Source organism: Podarcis cretensis (assembly GCF_951804945.1).
Source record: "Podarcis cretensis genome assembly, chromosome: 7".
Taxonomy (NCBI): Eukaryota; Metazoa; Chordata; class Lepidosauria; order Squamata; family Lacertidae; genus Podarcis; species Podarcis cretensis.
Genome location: NC_137176.1, coordinates 75009117 through 75031257, shown reverse-complemented (window position 1 = coordinate 75031257; position 22141 = coordinate 75009117). Strand labels below are relative to the sequence as shown.

General features: G+C 40.9%; 1 protein-coding gene across 5 annotated transcripts in view; it reads left to right on the top strand.

Moving 5' to 3' along the window:
- The window catches only part of CSMD3 (CUB and Sushi multiple domains 3), a 592920-nt gene that overhangs the window by 514631 nt on the left and 56148 nt on the right, over window positions 1-22141 (top strand). For all 5 annotated transcript variants that reach the window (XM_079984060.1, XM_079984063.1, XM_079984062.1 and 2 more), the window contains 7 exons: window positions 1657-1845; window positions 4507-4692; window positions 5751-5945; window positions 6747-6920; window positions 12934-13107; window positions 15409-15582; window positions 18929-19114. In XM_079984060.1, coding sequence (XP_079840186.1) covers window positions 1657-1845; window positions 4507-4692; window positions 5751-5945; window positions 6747-6920; window positions 12934-13107; window positions 15409-15582; window positions 18929-19114 — 1278 coding nt within the window. The remainder of the gene's footprint in view (window positions 1-1656; window positions 1846-4506; window positions 4693-5750; window positions 5946-6746; window positions 6921-12933; window positions 13108-15408; window positions 15583-18928; window positions 19115-22141) is intronic.

Genomic DNA, 22141 nt, shown 5'->3' with positions numbered 1-22141 from the left:
TTTTCTATCTTTTCTACCTTTCAAATACACCAGCAAGCTCAACTTTCAGCTGTCATAGTCAGCGTTGGAAAGATCCAGCCAGCATCATGCTGTAATGGAATTTTCCCTTCCTTCTCTATCCTGTCCCACATCACATTCCCCCCAATCTGCTCCACAGGGTTTCCCAACCCCCTGGAGCACACTGTGCTGGCACATGGATAGAAGAGGAAGGAGAAATCCCATTTGCAGACTTCCTCAATCTCGGTCCTCCGGATGGCCTACAACTCCCATGATCCCTAGCTAGCAGGACCAGTGGTCAGGGATGATGGGACTTGTAGTCTCTAAACATCTGGAGGGCCGAGGTTGAGGAAGCCTGACCTAATCCTATGGTCAAAAAAGCTTCTCTCCAGCTTCTTTGGTGCCCTTTAGCCAATTAATTGCCTTTTGATAATTAACCATGTGAGCTAGAAAGTCAGGAAACTCCATGGACAGGACAACTTCTGGAACCCAAGACAAAACAATAATAAAAGTGTGTGTGTGTGTGTGTGTGTGTATCTCACCTACGTCATGCTAGAGAAAAGAAAGAAAGCACAAAATATTCATTGCTAGAGAGCTAATCTTAGAGGTGTTCATTGAGTTAATTTGCAGACAAAAGTTACAGACTGGACTATCCTCAATGATCTTTTTAAAGAATACAAACCCAATTTGCCTCTGAAAAAAGATATCAAAGAAGCAGACAACAGTATTTCAAGCAGAAGTGTGGGGAGGGTGCATGGGGGTGGGTGGGGGTGTACACTATGCAAGACCCATCTTGAACCAGAAGTTCTCTTGAAAAGAAAAAATAAAGTAATAGTCATTTCCATCTGTTCAATGTGCCAAAGTTCTCCCTGTCCTCTACCTCATGCCTGGTGTATCCATATTCTTTTCATGCTGCAGATGCCATCTTTCATGATCTTCCTACCCATATTAATTACCCTAGATACATGTTAAAACAAGTATCAATTACATTATGCAGAAACTTCAGATAAAAATTTGAACTTGGATGTTGACACAATCTAAGTAGATTACATTTGTAATTAACACATGCAAATGTGATCAGATGGGAAGAAATAAGATTAATAAACAAGGTTTGTACATAGGAAAAATAATCATAATGTATGTCCTAACTGGTGAAGTCGTTTATGCCCTATTAAAAAATATGCAATACAGATATTTTACAAGAGATTATGAGTTTGGATATGTTGATTGTGAATTCTGCTTATCTATGCAACCCAGAGATCCATCTTCCTTACCCAAATGTTTGTGCAGTTTTTTCTCAAGCCAAAAGCCAAGTGTAAACAGGTGAAACAACCACAGTTATCATTAGCCTAAGGCCAGACCTTCACTACTTTTCCCACTGGGGCATATAGGTGACAACCAGGCTGCCCCATTTTCAAAGTATTATGAAGCCCTTTTTGTCTCTGCTTGCTATTGCCCCCACCCCAAAGTGGGCTGAGATGTGGTCACTGTCAGAATACAGCCTTATTATCCCTCCTATCCTTGGGGTCTTCACCACTGCTGCTAAAGGGGTCTAGGCTACATAGTTTGCAATCCCCACAGGAAAATGCCTACGGTTAAATAAGGTGATATGTGGGGAAGAAATCATGCACTGATTGCTTCTTTCTTTTGTTTTCAAAGCCCTTTACTGCAGCACTCCAGAGTCACCTCCTCATGGGTTCATTGTTAGTCAGACAGGTGGGCAGCTGAACAGTGTGGTTCGCTGGGCTTGCGACCGCGGATTCCGCCTCGTCGGAAAAAGCAACGCTTTGTGCCGGAAATCTCCCAATGGATATCATGCATGGGATGCACCTGTCCCGGCATGTCAAGGTAATCAGCTTTTCCTTACAGAATTGGATTTGCCCACTTTGATTCCATTCCAAATATCCATGGATGCTCTAGTGCATGAGTAGCGCTGCTAACTCCAGTTAATGCAAAAAAAGAGAAAAACTCCATTTTTATTTGACTTATTTAAGCTAGGGAATCTTTGAGCCATTATTCACGACAAGCTCCAGGGCATCATGCAATTGACCAAGTGGCATGAAGCAAAACATTTGACAGTAAAGCAATATAATATGCATAGCCGGCAGTCTGCATTGAATTGCACATGTCAGGGTAAAGTGTGCACATTTTCAGCACCAGGGGTGCCAATTCAGTCATTGGGACACATGCAGTTGTCACTTAAATGATATGTTTGGAATAGCCCCCCATAAGTGCCCTTAAGGGACGCGGGTGGCGCTGTGGGTTAAACCACAGAGCCTAGGACTTGCCGATCAGAAGGTTGGCGGTTCAAATCCCCGCAATGGGGTGAGCTCCCATTGCTTGGTCCCTGCTCCTGCCAACCTAGCAGTTCGAAAGCACGTCAAAGTGCAAGTAGATAAATAGGTACCACTCCGGCGGGAAGGTAAATGGCATTTCCGTGTGCTGCTCTGGTTCGCCAGAAGTGGCTTAGTCATGCTGGCCACATGACCCGGAAGCTGTATGCCGGCTCCCTCGGCCAATAAAGCGAGATGAGCGCCGCAACCCCAGAGTCGGCCATGACTGGATCTAATGGTCAGGGGTCCCTTTACCTTTACCTTAAGTGCCCTTAAATTCAGGGAATCAAGAGCTAGAAAGTGGAGCTGAATATCTGTGAAGTTTCCCAAGTAGGATTCCCCCAGGTTTGTGGGTTCTCAGGCAGGCAGTAGCACTTGTAATGGTGCCAAAATGTATAGAACCGACACCATTCTTAAGCTGTAATATATATACTCAATTTAGCCCAAAAATATTTTACTGTGGTTTGCCTTTTTTATTAATAGTTTTTTCCTCCTAGGCAAATCCTGTGTCACAATAGCCTCTACAAGTGAGAATTTCCTTCATTGCGTTATCTTTATCCAAACCAGAACAATCCCTTTCTTTTCCTTTCAGCATTATCAAATCATTTTTATCTGGTCTACATTCAATTGATGGGCCTGTGAAAAATTTAGAACCATAAAATAGAGGCAGAAGAATGTCCCAAACGCACCGACCTCAGCCTTCAGTTTGCATTGTTCCATGTAGTCTACTGCATCAGTTCATATTTATGGAAAAAATATCTAGAGGAAAACAATATCTGGCAAATATTAGTTTGCTAGGATAGCCAGGGAAGGAAATAGGAGGTGATGTGGTTATTGGAGGAAAGAAAAGGTACAGTGGCTTTATTAGAACAAGCAAAAGTAAACTGTGTGCAAAAGGTCGAAGCACAGAAGAGCCTTTGATATACTATATCTGCCTCCATTAGAGCTACTGCTGCTACTTTGATTTAGTTGTTGTTGTTTCTGCTGCTGCTGTTACATTTACATCCCATATTTTCCCCAAAAACCTGATGGTTCTACCCCTTCCCATTTTATCCTCACAAGATGTTTGATGAGTGTTTGATGAGTTTTAGTCTAACCTAGAGGTGTCCAAAACTTTTTCAAAGAAGGCCAGATTTTATGAAGTGAACATGCAGCATGCGGGCCGACCAAATTTGTTGACCTTTTTTTAGAACCATGGGGAGGAATTGCCTGTGGGGGCTGGATTAAACCGACTGGCGGGCTGGATTAAGCCCCTAAAACAGACTTTGGACATGCCTGGTCTAACCAGTTCACCACACTGTATCTCAGTGATGGTGAGGATAATAGTGAAGGTAATGACTATCACTATGATCTGGGCTGCTCCTACTGTTTTGCAGTGTGAGGTGGCTGCTTTAGGTAGCAGATCCTCCAGGATGGGGACAGCAGTGGCAGCTGCTCAGACTGTTCCTCTGGAGGTCTCCTAGCCAATCATCTATTTTGGATGATAGAGATGTGTGTCATGTGCCCTGCCCTCCATCCCCCTAAGGTCACCTGCTGCTTTCAGGTGCACAAGAAGCCTCTGCCCCATCAACAGTGTTCAGTTAATATACACCTGTTAGTCTGGAATGGCAGTTCAGGGCCATTGCAGCAACAGTCAAGATATGTGCATGAGTTAATTTGGTTTGATCCTATTTACTTTGAAGTAAGTCTACTGTATTCATTGGGACTTATTCTTGATGGTTAACCTGTGAAAGGTCGAGTAAGAACATAAAAAATAGTAGAAAAGCCCTGTTGGGTCAGGTCAAAGGCTCATCTAGTCCAGCATCCTATTCTCAGAGTGGCCAACCAGTTGCCAATAAGAAGCCAGCAAACAAGACCTGAATACAGCAGTTCTATACATTGTACAGTTGAATACTGAAACAGTGGAGACCATCTGGAATGAATGAGCGATTGCAAAGAGCAAGTGAGAGTGCTGTCGCTTGCTGTGTTCCAGCCTAAGAAGGGATTTAAAATAAATCTTCCTTGATAATATTTTATATGTTTTCCTAATCCTTCCTTCCTTCCTTCCTTTCTCTCTCTCTATATAGATAGATACAAAAACATATATGTTTCTGAACTTCAAAGATATGATAAGCAGATTAAGACAAGGCAGTATGATGATATTGTGTCTAACTGTGTGTTTGTTTCAAACCTGCAGCTATCTCTTGTGGCATTCCCAAAGCCCCAGTGAATGGTGGGATATTAACTACAGATTATTTGGTAGGCACACGGGTTACTTATTTTTGCAATGATGGGTACAGGCTATCATCCAAGGAACTTACTACAGCAGCATGTCAGCCAGATGGCACGTGGAGCAACCATAATAAAACACCTCGTTGCGTAGGTAAGGGCAATCTAGATGTTCTTTTCCAGCTGAATTTCTTTTGCTATTTTTGTTGTCATCAGCTTTCATTTTCAAGTGAACAGTTGCTAGCCCAAAGCTGCCCAGTAATTCCACAACCAGTGCATCTGCCATTGGGATTAGAATGCAAACTAAAAGAAGCAAAGAAACTACTTGGTTAATGAAAATAGCAGAGCAACAGAAAGCTTTGGTAAACATTATGGGGTTATTTAGATCACAGTTGCAGGCATAGGTTCATGAAAGAGCATCAAAAGCTGTGAAATTCTCCAAGTGTTGGACATCTCCCTAAAGGCATGTATGGAGTAACACAAGGGAGGAAGGATATGTTGTGTTGAGTTAAAAGAATTGACTCATGGACCTCATTTTTTTAAATAGCTGTAAGTGAATCACTGGTTATTTGCAAATATATCTTGATCTGCAGAGCTTTGTTGTTATTTTAAATCTTGCATAGCACTTACTCAGGATAAACACACTATAAAAGTAAGATAGTATTGTGATTGCAAAGTTTTGTTACTAAGCTGAGAGTTTGAGTTTCCCCTCTCCCCCATGCAACCAAATGATAATATCAAGGGAAATGACTTTTGTAAACCATAACATGATCCATTTCTGGAGCAGGGGTAGTTTTGCTAGAGGGGGAATGAAAGCAGGAATTCTCATTGTGTCAGCGAAAGTTGAAGATGACTGAGGGGGTTGGGGGAGAATGCCCGTAATCTGGAAGTGCTTTAAAACTGTGATACACTATCCATTAAATAATTTGTTTGAGCAGTAAAATAATACTCACCCTCCAGATCTAAGGAGGAAAAAAATGAAATACAGGGTATTCATATTCATAAAATGAATATAGCTTGACTCCCCAAATTAGCCTGTAGATTATTGTGCAGCTGTTTAAATTGGCTGGGGCAACCTGGCCAGATGGATGGGGCACAATGATGATGATGATGATGATGATGATGATGATGTTGTTGTAAATGTATATAACTTCATATTCACAAATTTACTCATTGGACTTCAAGACAAATTTTCCTCCCTCCTCTCTCTAGTTGTTACATGCCCAAGCATCAATTCTTTCACCTTGGAACATGGAAGGTGGCGTATAGTGAATGGTTCTCACTATGAGTACAAAACAAAAGTTGTTTTCAGCTGTGATCCAGGATATCATGGATTGGGACCAGAATCCATTGAATGTCTTCCCAATGGAACTTGGAGTTGGAGAAATGAGAGACCGTACTGCCAAAGTGAGTACCGGCCAAAATTGTCTGGCCCAAACCTATTAAATTCTCAATATTTCTGCAGACAAGTCCATCATGATGGCTTACTCAGAAGATAGGTCTGCATCTGAAACAACTCATATTCATGCTGACTTATACTAATCACATTCAGGGGCAGCTTCATACATTTCAGAAAGGAAGGAGTGAGATTAAAGTGAGGGGTTTTTTTGGTAACTATTTATAAAACAGCCATAAAAGTCATTAATTTATTCTATGACATTAGTATTATTTAACAATTTTTTTGATAGTATGAACATTTTTTATAATATAATGTTTCGGGTTTGTTATTTGCAGTCGCTGTGGGTTAAAGCCTCAGCGCCTAGGACTTGCCGATCGAAAGGTCGGCGGTTCGAATCCCTGCGGCGGGGTGCGCTCCCGCTGCTCGGTCCCAGCGCCTGCCAACCTAGCAGTTCGAAAGCACCTCCGGGTGCAAGTAGATAAATAGGGACCGCTTACCAGCGGGAAGGTAAACGGCGTTTCCGTGTGCGGCTCTGGCTCGCCAGAGCAGCGATGTCACGCTGGCCACGTGACCCAGAAGTGTCTCTGGACAGCGCTGGCCCCTGGCCTCTTAAGTGAGATGGGCGCACAACCCCAGAGTCTGTCAAGACTGGCCCGTACGGGCAGGGGTACCTTTACCTTTACCTTTTATCACTCTACATTCACCCTAAGATGTAGCATTTTAATCACCTTCACTGAAAAACAAGCACTGAATGTTTACATGTGGATTTTGTGTGTGCAACATATTTCTCCTTCTTTTAACTTTTAAAGTTATTTCCTGCGGCGAGCTTCCTATACCTCCAAATGGGAATAAGATTGGAACTCAGATCACCTATGGCTCAACAGCTATCTTCACTTGTGACTTAGGATTCATGTTGGTGGGCTCAGCTGTAAGGGAATGTCTCTCTTCCGGACTATGGAGTGGAACAGAAACAAGATGCTTAGGTAAGGAATTAGTTTCCCTTTGTGCCAATTGTAAATTTACAGCCCTACTGTGTGGTCATGTGACCATATGTGCTGACTTGAGCATCCATTTCCTGTCAACAAATTTATTTCTGTTGCATTCAAGAGAAACTTTCCTTACTGAAATATCCTTTCCAATTGAGTTTAAGGCAGTGATAGCATTCTGAAGTTGCCATTATAGTTCCATTATCATTTATCATCACAATGGCAGAGTGCAAGGCAATGCAATGAAATGGCACATGGTAATATAACTTTACTTTTAGGATTTCAACCTGCAGGGGTAATGTTCATTCTTCCTTTGCTCAGCCTTCCGCCCCAACCTGTATGTTTTCATTTTTATTTATACTAGTAATTTAGTAATGGTTCTGTGGTTCCAATTTTTTTCCATGGTTAGCCTTCCAAAAACAAAATGGCAGAGCCACTTGAGCTAAAAGTATTTGGCAGAGATTAGCTTTCTACATGTGTGTAGATCTGAAGTGTTGACACAGGAACACTGCTACCTCTCCAGCTGGGATCCATCCATATCACTTTTGCATGTGTTTGTTGATAAATATGTTTCATCCCATTACAACAGTAACCTGAAATGTTTAAAGTGGGAACCTCCATCAAAATGTGTATTTAAATACACACACACACAAAAATAATAATAATAATAATAATAATAATAATAATAATAAGTATTTTGAATGTATTTTCATACATTCCATACATCTCTAAAGATATTTTGTCTCAAAATATATGTTTTAAAAACCAATCTGGCAGTTCCTAACTCCCCAAAATGTATCACAAAATTCAGAGCAGTGCAAAAGCTGGACGTTAACTGCCTTCTGCTTTGCACATTAACCCAGGAGGAATCAGGTCAGCTCATACTGGAACTGGGGAAGGGCATGAGTTTTTTTCAAGCATCCCTACTGCCAGTCTCCTAGTGTTAACAAGTACCTGGAGTCTACGCAAGTACAAACAGTATATGGGGCCTGTGTACACAGAAAAAATCAACTTGTGAAAAATAGCAGGAGTGGGTCAGTAGAGAATGGAGATTGTGTCCAGTCCACCCACATTCTGAACATTGTTAAAGGGCTATTGTTTTAACAGATGTTCCATGGAGGACAGCTTAACTACTCCTCTTTGTCTTGCCAAGGGAATTCTTTGTCATAGGGAAATAAGCGAGGCTCTGACTGCTTGACAACTAGTTATATTTATTTCCCCTTAGACCTTAAAAGAAATGGTAAAGGAAACCAATTAGAAACTAAGAACTGCAAGAAACCACTACATGAGCAGAATCCAATTCTCCTGAACTTTTACCATAAACAATTACCGGCTTGCTCACTATAAGGTCACAGTTGTTTGATGCCTGTGCAGAACTGAATGTTTCCGCTTCCTGGGGAATCATTAGTCTGAAAGGATAAAAATAAAGGAATACAGACTTCTAAAAAAGCTTGGATTGTTGCTTTCTCATAGTTCTCAAATCAAATTATTTGACATTTAAAAGATACAGAAGCTTGCCAAGGGAGGTGGCATTTCCAATTTATCGTTTAATGTACAATTTTTGTACTTTTCCCCATGGAAAACCTAGAGATTAGAAATAAAACATGGAAATATTAACAGTTAGTAGGCATTAAGTAAATTAAAGAAATTGTGGCTAATATGCAGCCCTTCTGGCTTATAAAATCTAGCAGAGGGGAGTTGATTGGTTGGGTCCAGAGTGTGGTTAACATTTCATTGCATAAAGAGGTGGTCCCTGCTGCCTTGAAAGAGTGATAGAGTGATGACTCCTAAAGAACCATCCATGGACCCTTTGGACTGGAATCAATTGGGGAAGTTGGTGGAGAGAGTTGAAGTGGGGCAACTGTAAACATTATTGTGACATGGATTATTTAGACCCATTGCAATCTGAATCCAGGCCTGGCCATAGGACCGAGTCACCTTGAGTCACCCTGGTGAATGAGCTTTACAGACAGTGAGACAAGGGGAGTATGACCTTTCCACACCTTCTCAGTCTCTCTGCAGCTTTCAATACCATTGGCCATGGTATTTTCCTGGACCGGCTTTGTGCAGTGGGAATTGGGGGGCACTGTGCTACAATAGTCCTTGTCCTACCTACAGGACCGAGTGCATCGAGTTGCATTGAGAGAGTGCTTCTCAAGCATGGTTGTGCAGTAGGGTGCCACAGGGCACTATTTTGTTTCCAGTGCTATTTAATATCTACGCAAAGCAAATGAGAGTGGTCATTGGGTGTTTGGGAGCAAGGTGCCTTCAGCATGATGATGATACTTAGCTCTGTTTCTCCATAACATATCAGTCAGGAGAATTGTTTATTGCAGATCCATTTCAGCATGGACCCATGACAACAGAATGAAGACATGTTCGTATAACAATAAAATTATGCAAAACAGCATATAGTCATTTACCTTAAATGATAACATATTTAGTGTAGCATAGTGAGCGTCTCCATCCCCATCATTCTGCCCGGACACTGAGGTCCAGTGCAAGAAGCCAAGTTACAGGGAATCAGGCAGAGGGCCTTCTCGGTAGTGGCACCCGCCCTGTGGAACGCCCTCCCCACCAGAAGTCAAAGGGAAAAACAACCACCAGATTTTTAGAAGACATCTGAAGGCAGCTCTGTTTAGGGAAGCTTTTAATGTTTAATAGATTATTGTATTTTAATATTCTGTTGGAAGCCACCCAGAGTGGCTGGGGAAACCCAGCCAGATGGGCGGGGTATAAATAAGACATTATTATTATTATTATTATTATTATTATTATTATTATTATTATTAGCTTTGGTGGCCCAGAGCATATCATCTGAATTGGGTTGCTGCAACAGACTAGCCTAGGTGGTTCTCATGAATTAATTTATTGAGATAGAAAATTTACCATGCAGCACATTCTACAGCCAAAGTTGAAAGCTTTCACCAACACGGTTAGCATCCAACCCCCATGTCAGTTATTTCCCTTTTGGGGGAATTATGCTGCCCTTGGCTCATCCAGCTGAGCCTGGAATGAGCAAGTTAGACTGACACCTTTGGAAGAACTTAATTGGGGACTTGAGTTGGGATCCAGCAAGCTGTGCTGGATTTCCACCATATCCTAACTCACTCATCTTGAGGGATCTTTGTTTAGGACTGTCCCTTAAGTGCTGTTAAGCAACCTGACATGTTTATTACCCCAACAATCAGTTAGTAGAAAGGAATCTTGATTATGGATTAAACAGAAGGAATATAGTGGCATATTGGTCCCATTCCAGAATGTTGTGTGTTATCAGAAGTGGCATGTTTGTAACAAAATAGCCAAAAGAAAAAGAAAAAGTTAATTCATATATTTTGTTTTGATAATACTGAATGAAGCAATTTGTTCTTTTCTCTGAAATATTGGGAAGGTGGACTTAGTCAGAAACATAATGTAAGAGCTGGGGGGGGGATCATTGTGAAGTAAAGCAGAATGGAAAAAGTTACTGTCCTACAAAGAAATGATCAAGAGTGATTATATTTTAAATTAAATCGTAGTTGAATAAGTTGAATAACTTTTTTTCTTTTTCCCAAATGGCCAGATAGATTGGTTTCGAACTTTGGAAAAGCGCATGTTTTTGCTCTCTCTCCTTCATCTGGCCCAGAGCACTGAAATGGTTTAAAATGGAAGCACTATAAGACCATTAACAAGAAAAGGAGCCGTAAAATGTATAGCGTGCAGCAAGGTTTTTACAGTGGCAGGTGTTCTCTCATTCTTGACAGTGTCAAATAGGCACTCTTGAAATTCTTTTCATCACAGACATTTTAGAAGCAAAAAAGGGAAAGGGAGGGGGGAATCTACTCCAACTCATTGAAACTGAAGGGGAATTAAACAAGCCATGCTGGAATGGCTATGCAGTAAACAGTCACCAATTATTTGCAATAATAGCAGTATTTCCATTGTTTGAAGCCCCTGTGCACCTCCTTTTTCATGGCATAACGAGACAGCCATTCCCCAAGATGTGCAGACAAAAAAAGAGTGGTTTCCTTGGTGATGGAAATGACTATAAATGAGAGCTTTCACAATATCCCTTCCCTTTCAGCAATGCATCCCTTCACACTTCCACAGTTCATATATTACTGTCTTCAGATGGAGAATATTTACATCCATCACCATTCATTTTTATGTGTGATATGCAACTAAGTTTTATTCAGTGGACCTATTGAAATGAATGGACCTAACTTAATCATAGTCATTAATTTAAGTGGGTCTACTCTGGGTAAAATTTAGTTGACTGCCACTGCACATCTGTTTAATTATGAGGAGAATGGCATTTTTCAAATATATACAGTCTATAAGTGTGTGTGTGTGTGTGTGTGTGTGTGTTTTGATGCTTCAGGGCGGATTGAGTCTGTATAATTGGGAACTCTCAGAAATAGCATTAACGAGCTTTGGTTTTGTACAGCAGGTAACACATAAGTAGATATGTTCCCAAATTTGCACAGAAATAAATTTCTATGGAACCCACTTTTTTCATATAAGAATGTACAGAATGTATTCACTTCACAAAATGACAGGTGATTATTATACAAGGTATGCATTTAAATAAAGCCAGCCATCATTTGGCATTGTGTGGTTGATTTATCAATTAACACCTGCACTATGCTCTGAGGGGGCGGAGTGGGAATTTAATCCTCCCCCAGGTGGTCTTGAACTTCTATTTAGAACTTTGTAAACATTATTTCAGCAAAATAAATATATCCATTATATCTGGACAAATAAGATGGTATCCAACTAAACAGACCCGCTATCGTAAAGTCTTTTGCCTGTAGGAAGGATTTCCCCCTCCATCTTCTCTACCCATGCCCTCCTAAATCTGTTCTGGCTTTCCCAGCCCTTTGGAACAGCTTTGGGGAGGATACACAGGGAGAGAGAGAGGAAGGGGATGTTCCATTGGACAAGTGGAAATCCTTGCACTAGCAGACCTATTTAGTTGGATACCATTTACAATTTAGTTATTATTAATTTAATGTATTTACAGCCCACCTTTCTCTCAAATTGCGATTTAAAGTGGCTTACAACATTTAAAATCATCATTATGAAATGCAGAGCAATAAAACTGACTAATTGAAAACAATAGTTAAAATACACACTTAAAACCAGAACGAAAATACAGTTCGCCTCGATAGCAGCCCACTGGTCAGCATTATCTGCATCTTAGTTTTCAAACGGCCATCTAAATAAGAAGTTCTTAGCCTGCCAGCAGAAGAAAATGGGAGGGGATTCCCCAATTATTTTACAGTTTTATGTACACTGCTTAGATATTTTTATTATTATTATTAAGCAGTTTTATATCCCATGATTCCCTGGTGTCTTATTGGGCAACCTGCATGAGAATTACACCATTTAGCCCTAACAATGACATTGTGAAGCATTTCAGGCTGAGACAGAGCGACTGGCATAAGGTTACCCAGGCTTATTCATGGCTGAACAGGGATTCGAAGCTATTTATTTAAATCAAGCACTCTAGCCACCGCACTATGTTGGCTGTGGCTATTTTTATTCAAGACCATGCTTCAAATCTCCCTTCAGTCATTAAAGACACTGGGCATTCACTACTTCTTGGGCTAACCTACCAATAGGGTTGTGGTAAGTTTTATGCGCAGAAGTGTTATATGTTGTATATATGTATTGCATGAAGGAAATGCAATGGTGAAATATAAATACAGGGGTACCTCGGGTTACATACGCTTCAGGTTACATACGCTTCAGGTTACAGACTCCGCTAACCCAGAAATAGTGCTTCAGGTTAAGAACTTTGCTTCAGGATGAGAACAGAAATCATGTTCTGGCGGCGCGGCAGCAGCGGGAGGCTTCATTAGCTAAAGTGATGCTTCAGGTTAAGAACAGTTTCAGGTTAAGAACGGACCTCCGGAACGAATTAAGTACTTAAGCTGAGGTACCACTGTAAAATACAAACAATAATGGCAGACGAGAAATAAAAGCGTTGTTCCTGTTTGTAAACCACCATAATTGTATCTTTTTGTAGCTGGACACTGTGGTATTCCAGACCTTATAGTCAATGGCCAAGTAATTGGAGAGAATTATGGCTACAGAGACACTGTCGTATATCAGTGCAGTCCTGGCTTTCGACTCATCGGCTCTTCTGTGCGAATATGCCAGCAGGATCACAACTGGTCTGGTCAGCTTCCATCCTGTGTGCGTAAGTAAGCATGGCAGAGGTTATAGTGTGCTTGCATAATTAGCATCTCCCCCCATTTGATGGGGCTAAAATGAGCAGCTTTCATACTGCCTGCAAGACTATTGAAACACAAAGTTGTTTCTAATAAAGAATAAATGAATTATATCATTGGAAGGGAAATGTCACATAGCATCTGGTCCAGAGATATCTCATCATTTGGGGGTTAAGGTCTATCATTCCTCTTGGTCAACCCTCCAGAGATTTCATGCCAGTAGTGGCTGTGGCTAAAAGTAGGTGAGGCCACCCCACACTCTTGCAGGCCGCACAACCTCCCAGGATACACAATTTCTAACACACACACATACAAAGGGACATTCACACACATCCAACTGATCCATGCAGATGATCTGAGGATGGTTGTTATCACAACAATTGTCCAGTTTTCAGTCTGATAATCAGGGAACTAGCAGTTTGCATCCCTATCAAACTTCTCCCTCCACTCCAGTGATGTATTTCTCTTTTTCTTTTTTGCTGCTGCTGCCAAAATAGACAATCTTGTGCAGTGTGTGTGTGTGTGTGTGTGTGTGAGAGAGAGAGAGAGAGAGAGAGAGAGAATTTTTACTGGGGTACAGGTCAGGCCCTGGCATGGCAGTTAGCCATCCCTGGTCTAGCCCAACCCCATGCTTAATGCAGGATGCGAGTACATAATTTTTGGGAAATGGCTGACCAGTTTAAACAGGCAAAGGAAAGCCCACCACCTCCAGAGGCAGTCTGCTCCACAACTCTTAACAATGAAAATGTTCCTGCTGGTTTTTATCTGAAATATATTCCCTGCAATTTCCATCCACGGCTGAACTCCTTCATCTGTAAACTAAATTGTAGTGGGGATGAAAACAGCCATTTCCCCATCTCAGTTATTTTAGAAAACTGCATTCTTTTGAAAACATTTCCTTCAATAAATAACTAATCCTGTTATCCCCACCCCCACCCCGAGACTTAGAATAGGCTGAACTATTTCTTTTATATTGGTCAAAAGTTAAGGAACATAATCTACACTTCTGCAGGTGGTGATGGTTATAGTTATTATTACAGTGCCATCAATGTACATGGTGCTTTACAGGGTTTCATAAGCAAAAGCAGAGAGGACTCTGGCCCAAAACAGCTTGCAATCTATAGTTGGCAATGGGAAGACAGCAGAAGATGTGGAGGGAGAATAACTGACGGAAAGAGTGAATGGGAACAAATTCTGTGAAACATTTTTATTTTTATTTTCCAAATCCTCAGCATGGAATGATACTGAAGTGTGTGTAAATGCCATGTTCTGTCCAGGTTAGGATGTCATGTTAAAGTATGGTTTAGCACTTCTGCCTTCACCGTCAGGCAGAAATTATTTCATCGATATTCTAGAATGAGACACAAATATATTGCTGTGTTTACATCCAGGATAGAACTCACAATAAATAGCCCTAGGTCATGTGCAGCAGCACCAGAGATTGCTTCCTTCAACAACAATAGGACTGCTTGACTGAACAAAGTAGAGTTTTCTGCCATGCAGGTTTTTCAGGAAATGGTTGGAATAAAGGTTAAAATAACGGGGTATGTCACAGGAGAGATAGTAACCACCACTCATTGCCTTATAATAAATATCTGGAAGCTCTGCAGTATATTGAAGTATGTCAATGAAAACAGAAATAAAAATTCTGATCCCTGTAGCAGTTTCTGATTTTATTTTTTTTTACCTATATTTAAGTACCAGGTGCAATTTCGTTATAGTTTTTCTTTTCTTTTCATAATAACATTGTGTTCAGATGTATAGCCAGATCCATTAAGCACTACATTGTGAAGTGATAGCAGATACTTAAGGTACAGTCCTATACCTTCTTTCCTGGGGTAAAAATCCCATGGATCTCAGCAATGCTGAGTGAGTAGGCACTTACACGATTGCACTGAAAGCCAGCAAAAGCTTTTTGTAGATCAGAACACTTTGGAACCTCCTGCCTCAACTGGTATGTGATTGGTTTCTTTTGGGATACCTTCTCTTACAGAAAGTGGTCGTTTGCACTGTCCCAAAGATTTCAAAAGTAAGGAGGCAAGAAAATATTCAAAATAATTGTATCTGCTTGGTGGTGCAGCAGTAAAACTAGCACATTTGCAAAGCTAAGCAGGGTTCAGTAAGGTTTCAAATTGGATGGGGTTTGGACTAGATGCCCGTTGAGGTTCCGTCGAACTCTACTATACTGTAATTGTTTTAAAGTCTTCATTATACGTTACAGTGAAAAGTGATAACGGCACGCTTTCTCTTTCACTCGCTTCTGATGTTAGCTGTTAGCTGTGGTCATCCTGGTAGTCCAATTTATGGAAGAACAAGTGGGAATGGTTTCAACTTCAATGATGTTGTGACATTCTCCTGTAACACTGGTTATGTTATGCAAGGACCAACAAAAGCCCAATGTCAGGCAAACAGACAATGGAGTCATCCACCACCCATATGCAAAGGTAAGGCTGAAAAAAAAATGTTGTAAAAATGGGAAGGGATGTTTGCTTGTTTTGCACACAAGGATGATGTCCAAGTCTGCGTCTGTATTATGCACCATTTGAGGGGGGGGGTGATTTGAGATGGGCAGAAAGCCTTTTAGGGTTTAAAATACAGTGGTGCCTCGCAAGACGAAAATAATCCGTTCCACGAGTCTCTTCGTCTAGCAGTTTTTTCGTCTTGCGAAGCATCCCTATTAGCGGCTTAGCGGATTAGCGCTATTAGCGGCTTAGCGGCTATTAGCGGCTAGGCGGCTTAGCAGCTAAGCGGCTATTAGCGGCTTAGCGGCTTAGCGGCTTAGAAAAAGGGGAAAAAGGGGGAAAAACTCGCAAGACTCGCAAGACGTTTTCGTCTTGCGAAGCAAGCCCATAGGGAAATTCGTCTTGCGAAGCGCCTCAAAAAACGGAAAACCCTTTCATCTAGCGGGTTTTTCATCTTGTGAGGCATTCGTCTTGCGGGGCACACCACTGTACTTTTCTCAGCTTCAAATATAACATAATTTCCAAAAGATCCTATTTTTGTCCATCAGACAGGCCCTGTAGCTGAGTTTTAAGGCAGCACAGACTGTAAAGCCATTTAAATGGTATTTTCATTCATTTTACTTTATCTCAAAAAGAAGGGTGATTGTGTTTCACTTTGTCTGCTCGGAGCTATAGCTGAAATGCCAAGCCCTTCAGAAAGTTTATCTTACTTTATTTGCTTTATTTGTTTGACCTCATCTAACTGATAGGGTTTTGGTTTTGGTTTACCTAGCAATGATTACTTATTTTGGTGCAGTGGACAATAGCATATAATATTATAAACATTTTTGCCCTAAGTGGTCAGAGGCACAAGGTGTGTGCTGATTTGACTTCACATGCTTTTGGAATGCTTAGATAGCCTTGATTTTTTTTGCGAGATTTTTAAAGTAGGTTTGGACAACCTAGTTGATAATGAGCATCAAATCCATATCCTTTGGAGTTGTTTTTCCCCCAAGGGAAAAAACAAAAGCCGTGTTCTCACTTTGAAGACTATGACATTTACATCGATTAATGTTAAAATTAATCAAGACTTGCTGTTGCCTGGTAGAAACCGGTAAACTTTTCAACTAACTGCAAGCTTGCAAGTTGTTTCATATCAAGTTAAACTAATATATCCCCTCTAGTAAGTTCCTGTCACAGGGACAGGAAAAAACATAGCAGCATTCGTAATGAGAAAAATTACTCATAGAACTACACCCCCCCCCCAAAGAAAATCATGCTCAAGGCTGTGGTGTAACCCACCATTTTGCTCCATTTCTCTTTTATAGCATTCTAGTTGTTTCTGACACACATATTTATTTTCCTTGGTTTTCATTTCCTCATTTCTCCCCCTTTTCAGTTTATAAATAATATCATATCCCTACCCCACAATCTGAAGAACTGATAGATAGTTCACTGGAGGTAGCTCACTGATTAAGTGCTGTGTTTTAGAGCCAAACAACATCCCACAAAACGTACACATTTTACCATAATTTCCTGAGGTGGAGAAGAAAATCCTGCCACAACTTGAGTTTGTGATGATCTTCAGGACCACTTGGATATGAGGTGGATATTTGGGTCTACCACCTGTGCTGATTGGTTATTTATTAGGAGTTGAGGTTGTGCGGCAAAGCCTCTCCTCCTGCAAGAGGGGAGGTGTTGTGGGTGGGACGCGATTTCTGCCTCATGCAGGGGGTGTTACGCCCCCTGCCCCCACTCACCTGGCTGGCGCACCACGCACACGGGTAAGCGCCCAATCGGGCAGCTTGGAGGGGCGGGGTTTGCAGTTTAACTTACTGCTGCGCCAGCCATTCTGCCTCATTTTCCGCCTTCCCGTCGCAAGTTTGTAATGATCTAATGAGCCCGTCGCGAGTTTGTGATGATCTTCAGGACCACTTGGATATGAGGTGGATATTTGGGTCTACCACCTGTGCTGATTGGTTATTTATTAGGAGTTGAGGTTGTGCGGCAACATGAATGTTACAATTATGTTGTTGGGAGTGTGTGGATGGAAGCATAACTTCTAGAGCAGTGGTTTTCAACCAGTGTGTCATGGCACCCTGGGGTGCCTTGAATGATGGTCAGGGGTGCCGCAGACAACACTGGCCTCTGTCCCTCCTTCCTCCCCTCTCTCCTCTGATGCCCTCTCACGTCTCTGCCTCCCAAGAAGCTCCACAGGCGAATGGTGCCTCTGGAGGTGGTCAGGGGGGCTGGTTGACAGGAGCTGAGGCAGAAATGGAGTAAGCAAGCAAGCAAGCAAGCAAGCAAGCAGGAGAGGGAGCCCAGCCAGCCCGTCTGCCAGCCCTTGCTGTTGGGAATGGACAGACAAGTCCCAGGCCTCTGTGGGGCAGTGTGAGGAGGCACTTCTCTTTGGGGTGGGGGGTGGCAGCTCAGAGACTAGGGGTGGCAGCAGTGGCTGCCCAGAGGACTCCCAAGGAGAGGGGAGAGGAGAGGATGCTGAGGGAACACTCCACAAGGGAGGGTGTTTGAAAAAGCGTGAGAGGCTGCTAGCTCTACAGGCAAGGGGTGACATAACTGGGTGCTGCAGAAAGCATGTAGTTCGTCAAGGGAGCCATGGACTCAAAAAGGTTGAAAACCTCTGTCCTGGAAGTGAGAACAGGTTCTGATATAGAACCGGGCTCCCAAGTAGCTGTGGGACATAAGCCCTATAGGGATCTAGAATTGAAGAGAGTATCTTTCATGTTTATAATACTAATAATAATTTATTTATACCCCGCCTATCTGGCTGAGTTTCCCCAGCCACTCTCGGCAGCTCCCAATCGAGTGCTAAAAACAATACAGCATTAAATATTAAAAACTTCCCTAAACAGAGCTGCCTTCAGATGTCTTTTAAAGATAAGATAGCTGCTTATTTCCTTGACATCTGATGGGAGGGCGTTCCACAGGGCGGGCGCCACTACCGAGAAGGCCCTCTGGCTGGTTTATGCTTGGCAGCGATTCTTTGTATGTGGTTATTATTTTTTTAACCATGGATTGAGAGTTGGCAAACTATACAAAAAATAGCTACCATAAAGTGAGGACAGCATTCTGCCTATGCCTATGCCTTTGCCTATTTTTTTACTGGTTTAAAGAATAGCTTTGTGCAAATTGCAGCTTACACTGCTATTCGTTTTATTCTCTGCATAGTATTTTTCACATGAAGACCTATGGGAAACTTGCACATTTTAAAAATGTAAAATTCACACATAATTAGGGTTTTTTTTGGGGGGGGGGTCTTGTTTGTTTATAATCAAGCAGTATATCCATTTTACGAAGTAAATAAATGAAATGTTTACTGTTTTCTGTTTAGTGGTCAACTGTTCTGATCCGGGAATCCCTGCAAATTCCATACGAGAAAGTAAAATTGAACATGGGAATTTCACCTATGGCACAGTTGTCTTTTATGATTGTAACCCTGGATATTTTTTATTTGGATCTTCAGTTTTAGTCTGCCAGCCAAATGGTCACTGGGATAAACCTTTGCCAGAATGCATTAGTAAGTATCTTAGAATAAATATCATTATTCATAGTAGATTATTATTAGTAGACTGCAGCCTTAGTTACCTTTCTGAAGCTTGTTTGCTTATTATTGTTTTGTTTGCAAATTCACTGTATATACACATTATTTCTGAGCATATCCACAGCCAATTTCCTTTTACAGTGAACATGAAAGGTCATCGGTTTTGAATAAAAGGTGTCTAATTATTGTCTGTGTTCTTGAAATTTGTTGTTTGTTTATTTCACATTACTGCATAGTTTTCTTATCCATTCCTTAAATGATTATATTTTCCAGTCTCTGTTTACACAATCCAATACAATCTTTGCTTCTCAAATCTATTTTATTTACTCTATTTTATTTGACAAGATTTACCACTTAGTCTACAAAAACCTCCGAGTGGTTTATATAAAACAATATAAAATAGCCATTAAAATATGAATAGAATTAGGCATTAAAACATATTGACATAAAAGTTATCAATATAAAAATAGAAATGGGTTTTAAAACAATTATACATACCAATATTACATTTTAAAATTGCATTATTGGGTAGGCTTTACTGGAGGGAGGAGAAGAGTTTTTAGCCAAAAATAACACAATGAAGGACCCTACATAATGATGGGTAGGATCAATTCCTTGCAAAAGCAAAATGAATATTATGTGGCACTTGTAAAAGCATTTCCTATTAGCAATTATGATGCAACATTCCCCAGTAATTGCAGCATCTTATAAAGCAGAGACATCACCTTGCCAACAAAGGTCCATATAGTTAAAGCTATGGTTTTCCCAGTAGTGATATATGGAAGTGAGAGCTGGACCATAAAGAAGGCTGATTGCCGAAGAATTGATACTTTTGAATTATTGAGAGTCCCATGGGTTCTTGAGAGTCCTATGGACTGCAAGAAGATCAAACCTATCCATTCTGAAGGAAATCAGCCCTGAGTGCTCGCTGGAAGGACAGATCCTGAAGCTGAGGCTCCAGTACTTTGGCCACCTCATGAGAAGAGAAGACTCCCTGGAAAAGACACTGATGTTGGGAAAGATTGAGGACACAAGGAGAAGGGGACGACAGAGGACGAGATGGTTGCAGAGTGTTCTCGAAGCTACCAGCATGAGTTTGACCAAACTGCGGGAGGCAGTGGAAGACAGGAGTGCCTGGCGTGCTCTGGTCCATGGGGTCGTGAAGAGTTGGACATGACTAAACGACTAAACAACAACAACATCAAGTACAAGCCCCATATAGGCAGTATTGTGGTAATCTAAGCTTGAAGTTACCATTGTCTGAACCACTGTGGTCAAACCATCCCTTCCCTCAAGGAACTAATAACATGATTATACATTATTATTCTCAGTGGCTTTTGATGTCATTGGTCATGGTATTCTCCTGATCTAGCTCTGTGAGATGAGTATTGGTCTCACTCCTACTTACAGAGTCATAAAGAGAGAGGAGCACTGGGGAACTGTTTTGGCTTCATAGCCATTATACTGTGCTGTACCACAGGGTATAGTATTGTCTCCAATATTGTTTACTGTCTAAATTTAGCCATTTAAATTCAGAGCAGTTGTTCAGAACTTTGGGGTGAATTCAGGCCTGTCTTAAGCATATCCGGTGCCATGGTGCAAAGATCATGAATCTAATGAAGCAGTCTATGATATATCAAGCCAGAATGAGATCTGAAAGCCCTCTTTTTTCAATAGATTTTATTGTAACTAAAAAGGTTTTATATTAATAGCCATTTTAATTTTGGGGGATATCTTATTCCTTAGGACCAATAGCCCAATGGTTCCTGCTGCTTTTATAACTGCTACCTATTGAGTCCTCCTCAAGTAATTAGCAAAAACAAACAAACAAAAACCCCATGGAAATAAAAGGGTATCATCATCATCAATTTATTTAAAATATTATAATTTCAATTTATTAGTCACTAGACCTTCTTTCACTTTTTTCTTTAAATGCTATAAATGCTAAGGAGCCCTTGAACATTTTTTCAGATTTAGTGAGACTAGAGATCTAGAAGTTAGTGGGGACATCAAAACAGCTCAATGACTTTTGCTTTTACTAGATACTTAATTACAAGTTTCAGCATTCAAATTCTTATAATATAACATATTCATATATAATGTATTCAGAAGAATGTATTTGCCCCAGGACAAAGTTTTAACGTTTTCCTTAAGTGTGTTAGTGGTCTACAATTAATGGCCCCTCTCTTTCAGTAGTCCCCCCCCACACACACACACACACTTTTTACTTTCTGGCAGCAAAATTTCTCTTGTATATTACTGATAATCTGTGAAAAGCTTGTAGCCTGACACATAAAGTCAAATTCAATTAAATATTGCTTTAAAATTGTGTCTCCTAGCTTATCTTGACAACCTTTTTTTGCTCCTTTTCAGTACTATGGGTGGGTGGGCGGATGGAGGAAGCAATTTCTTTTCCAAGGCATCCATTATCAGTGTGGATAATGTTCTACACAATGGAGTAAGGGATCTGTACTCTTATTTCTTTTGTTCTCATTGAATAGGTGCCTGTTGGCCTAAACAGTTAAGCATTGTCATTAGTTTTGTAGGGCTCACTCATTACTTACAATATGTATATATAAGCACATTGCCAAAGGCCCTTGAATGCTAAAGAAAAAGAAAAAAGCAGCGCTGCCCAGTTTTACAATGTATTTCTTCCACGCACAGCTAGGTTACTTCCATTCCTGCTCACTTTTGCAAAATATATAATATTCCGTCTCCAGCAGAATTGGATTCAGGTGCATTTAAGAGCCAAGAAAAGGAATAATCAATCAGCATGACATGCAGGAAACTGCTTTCTTGCCTTTATATTATGTTCTTTTAAATCTGTTTTAAATTTTCTGCATGGTTGCATCCAGAGGTTGATAGCAGATTGCATGTGAAATTGCAAACAAAACCACACATTGGTGGAATCTAGGATGGAAAATTCTGATTTCCTTTGGGTTTCCTTTTCTAAATTAGAAAAGTGAACTCTGTTTGGAAGGAAACATGTTGAAAAGTCCTAGA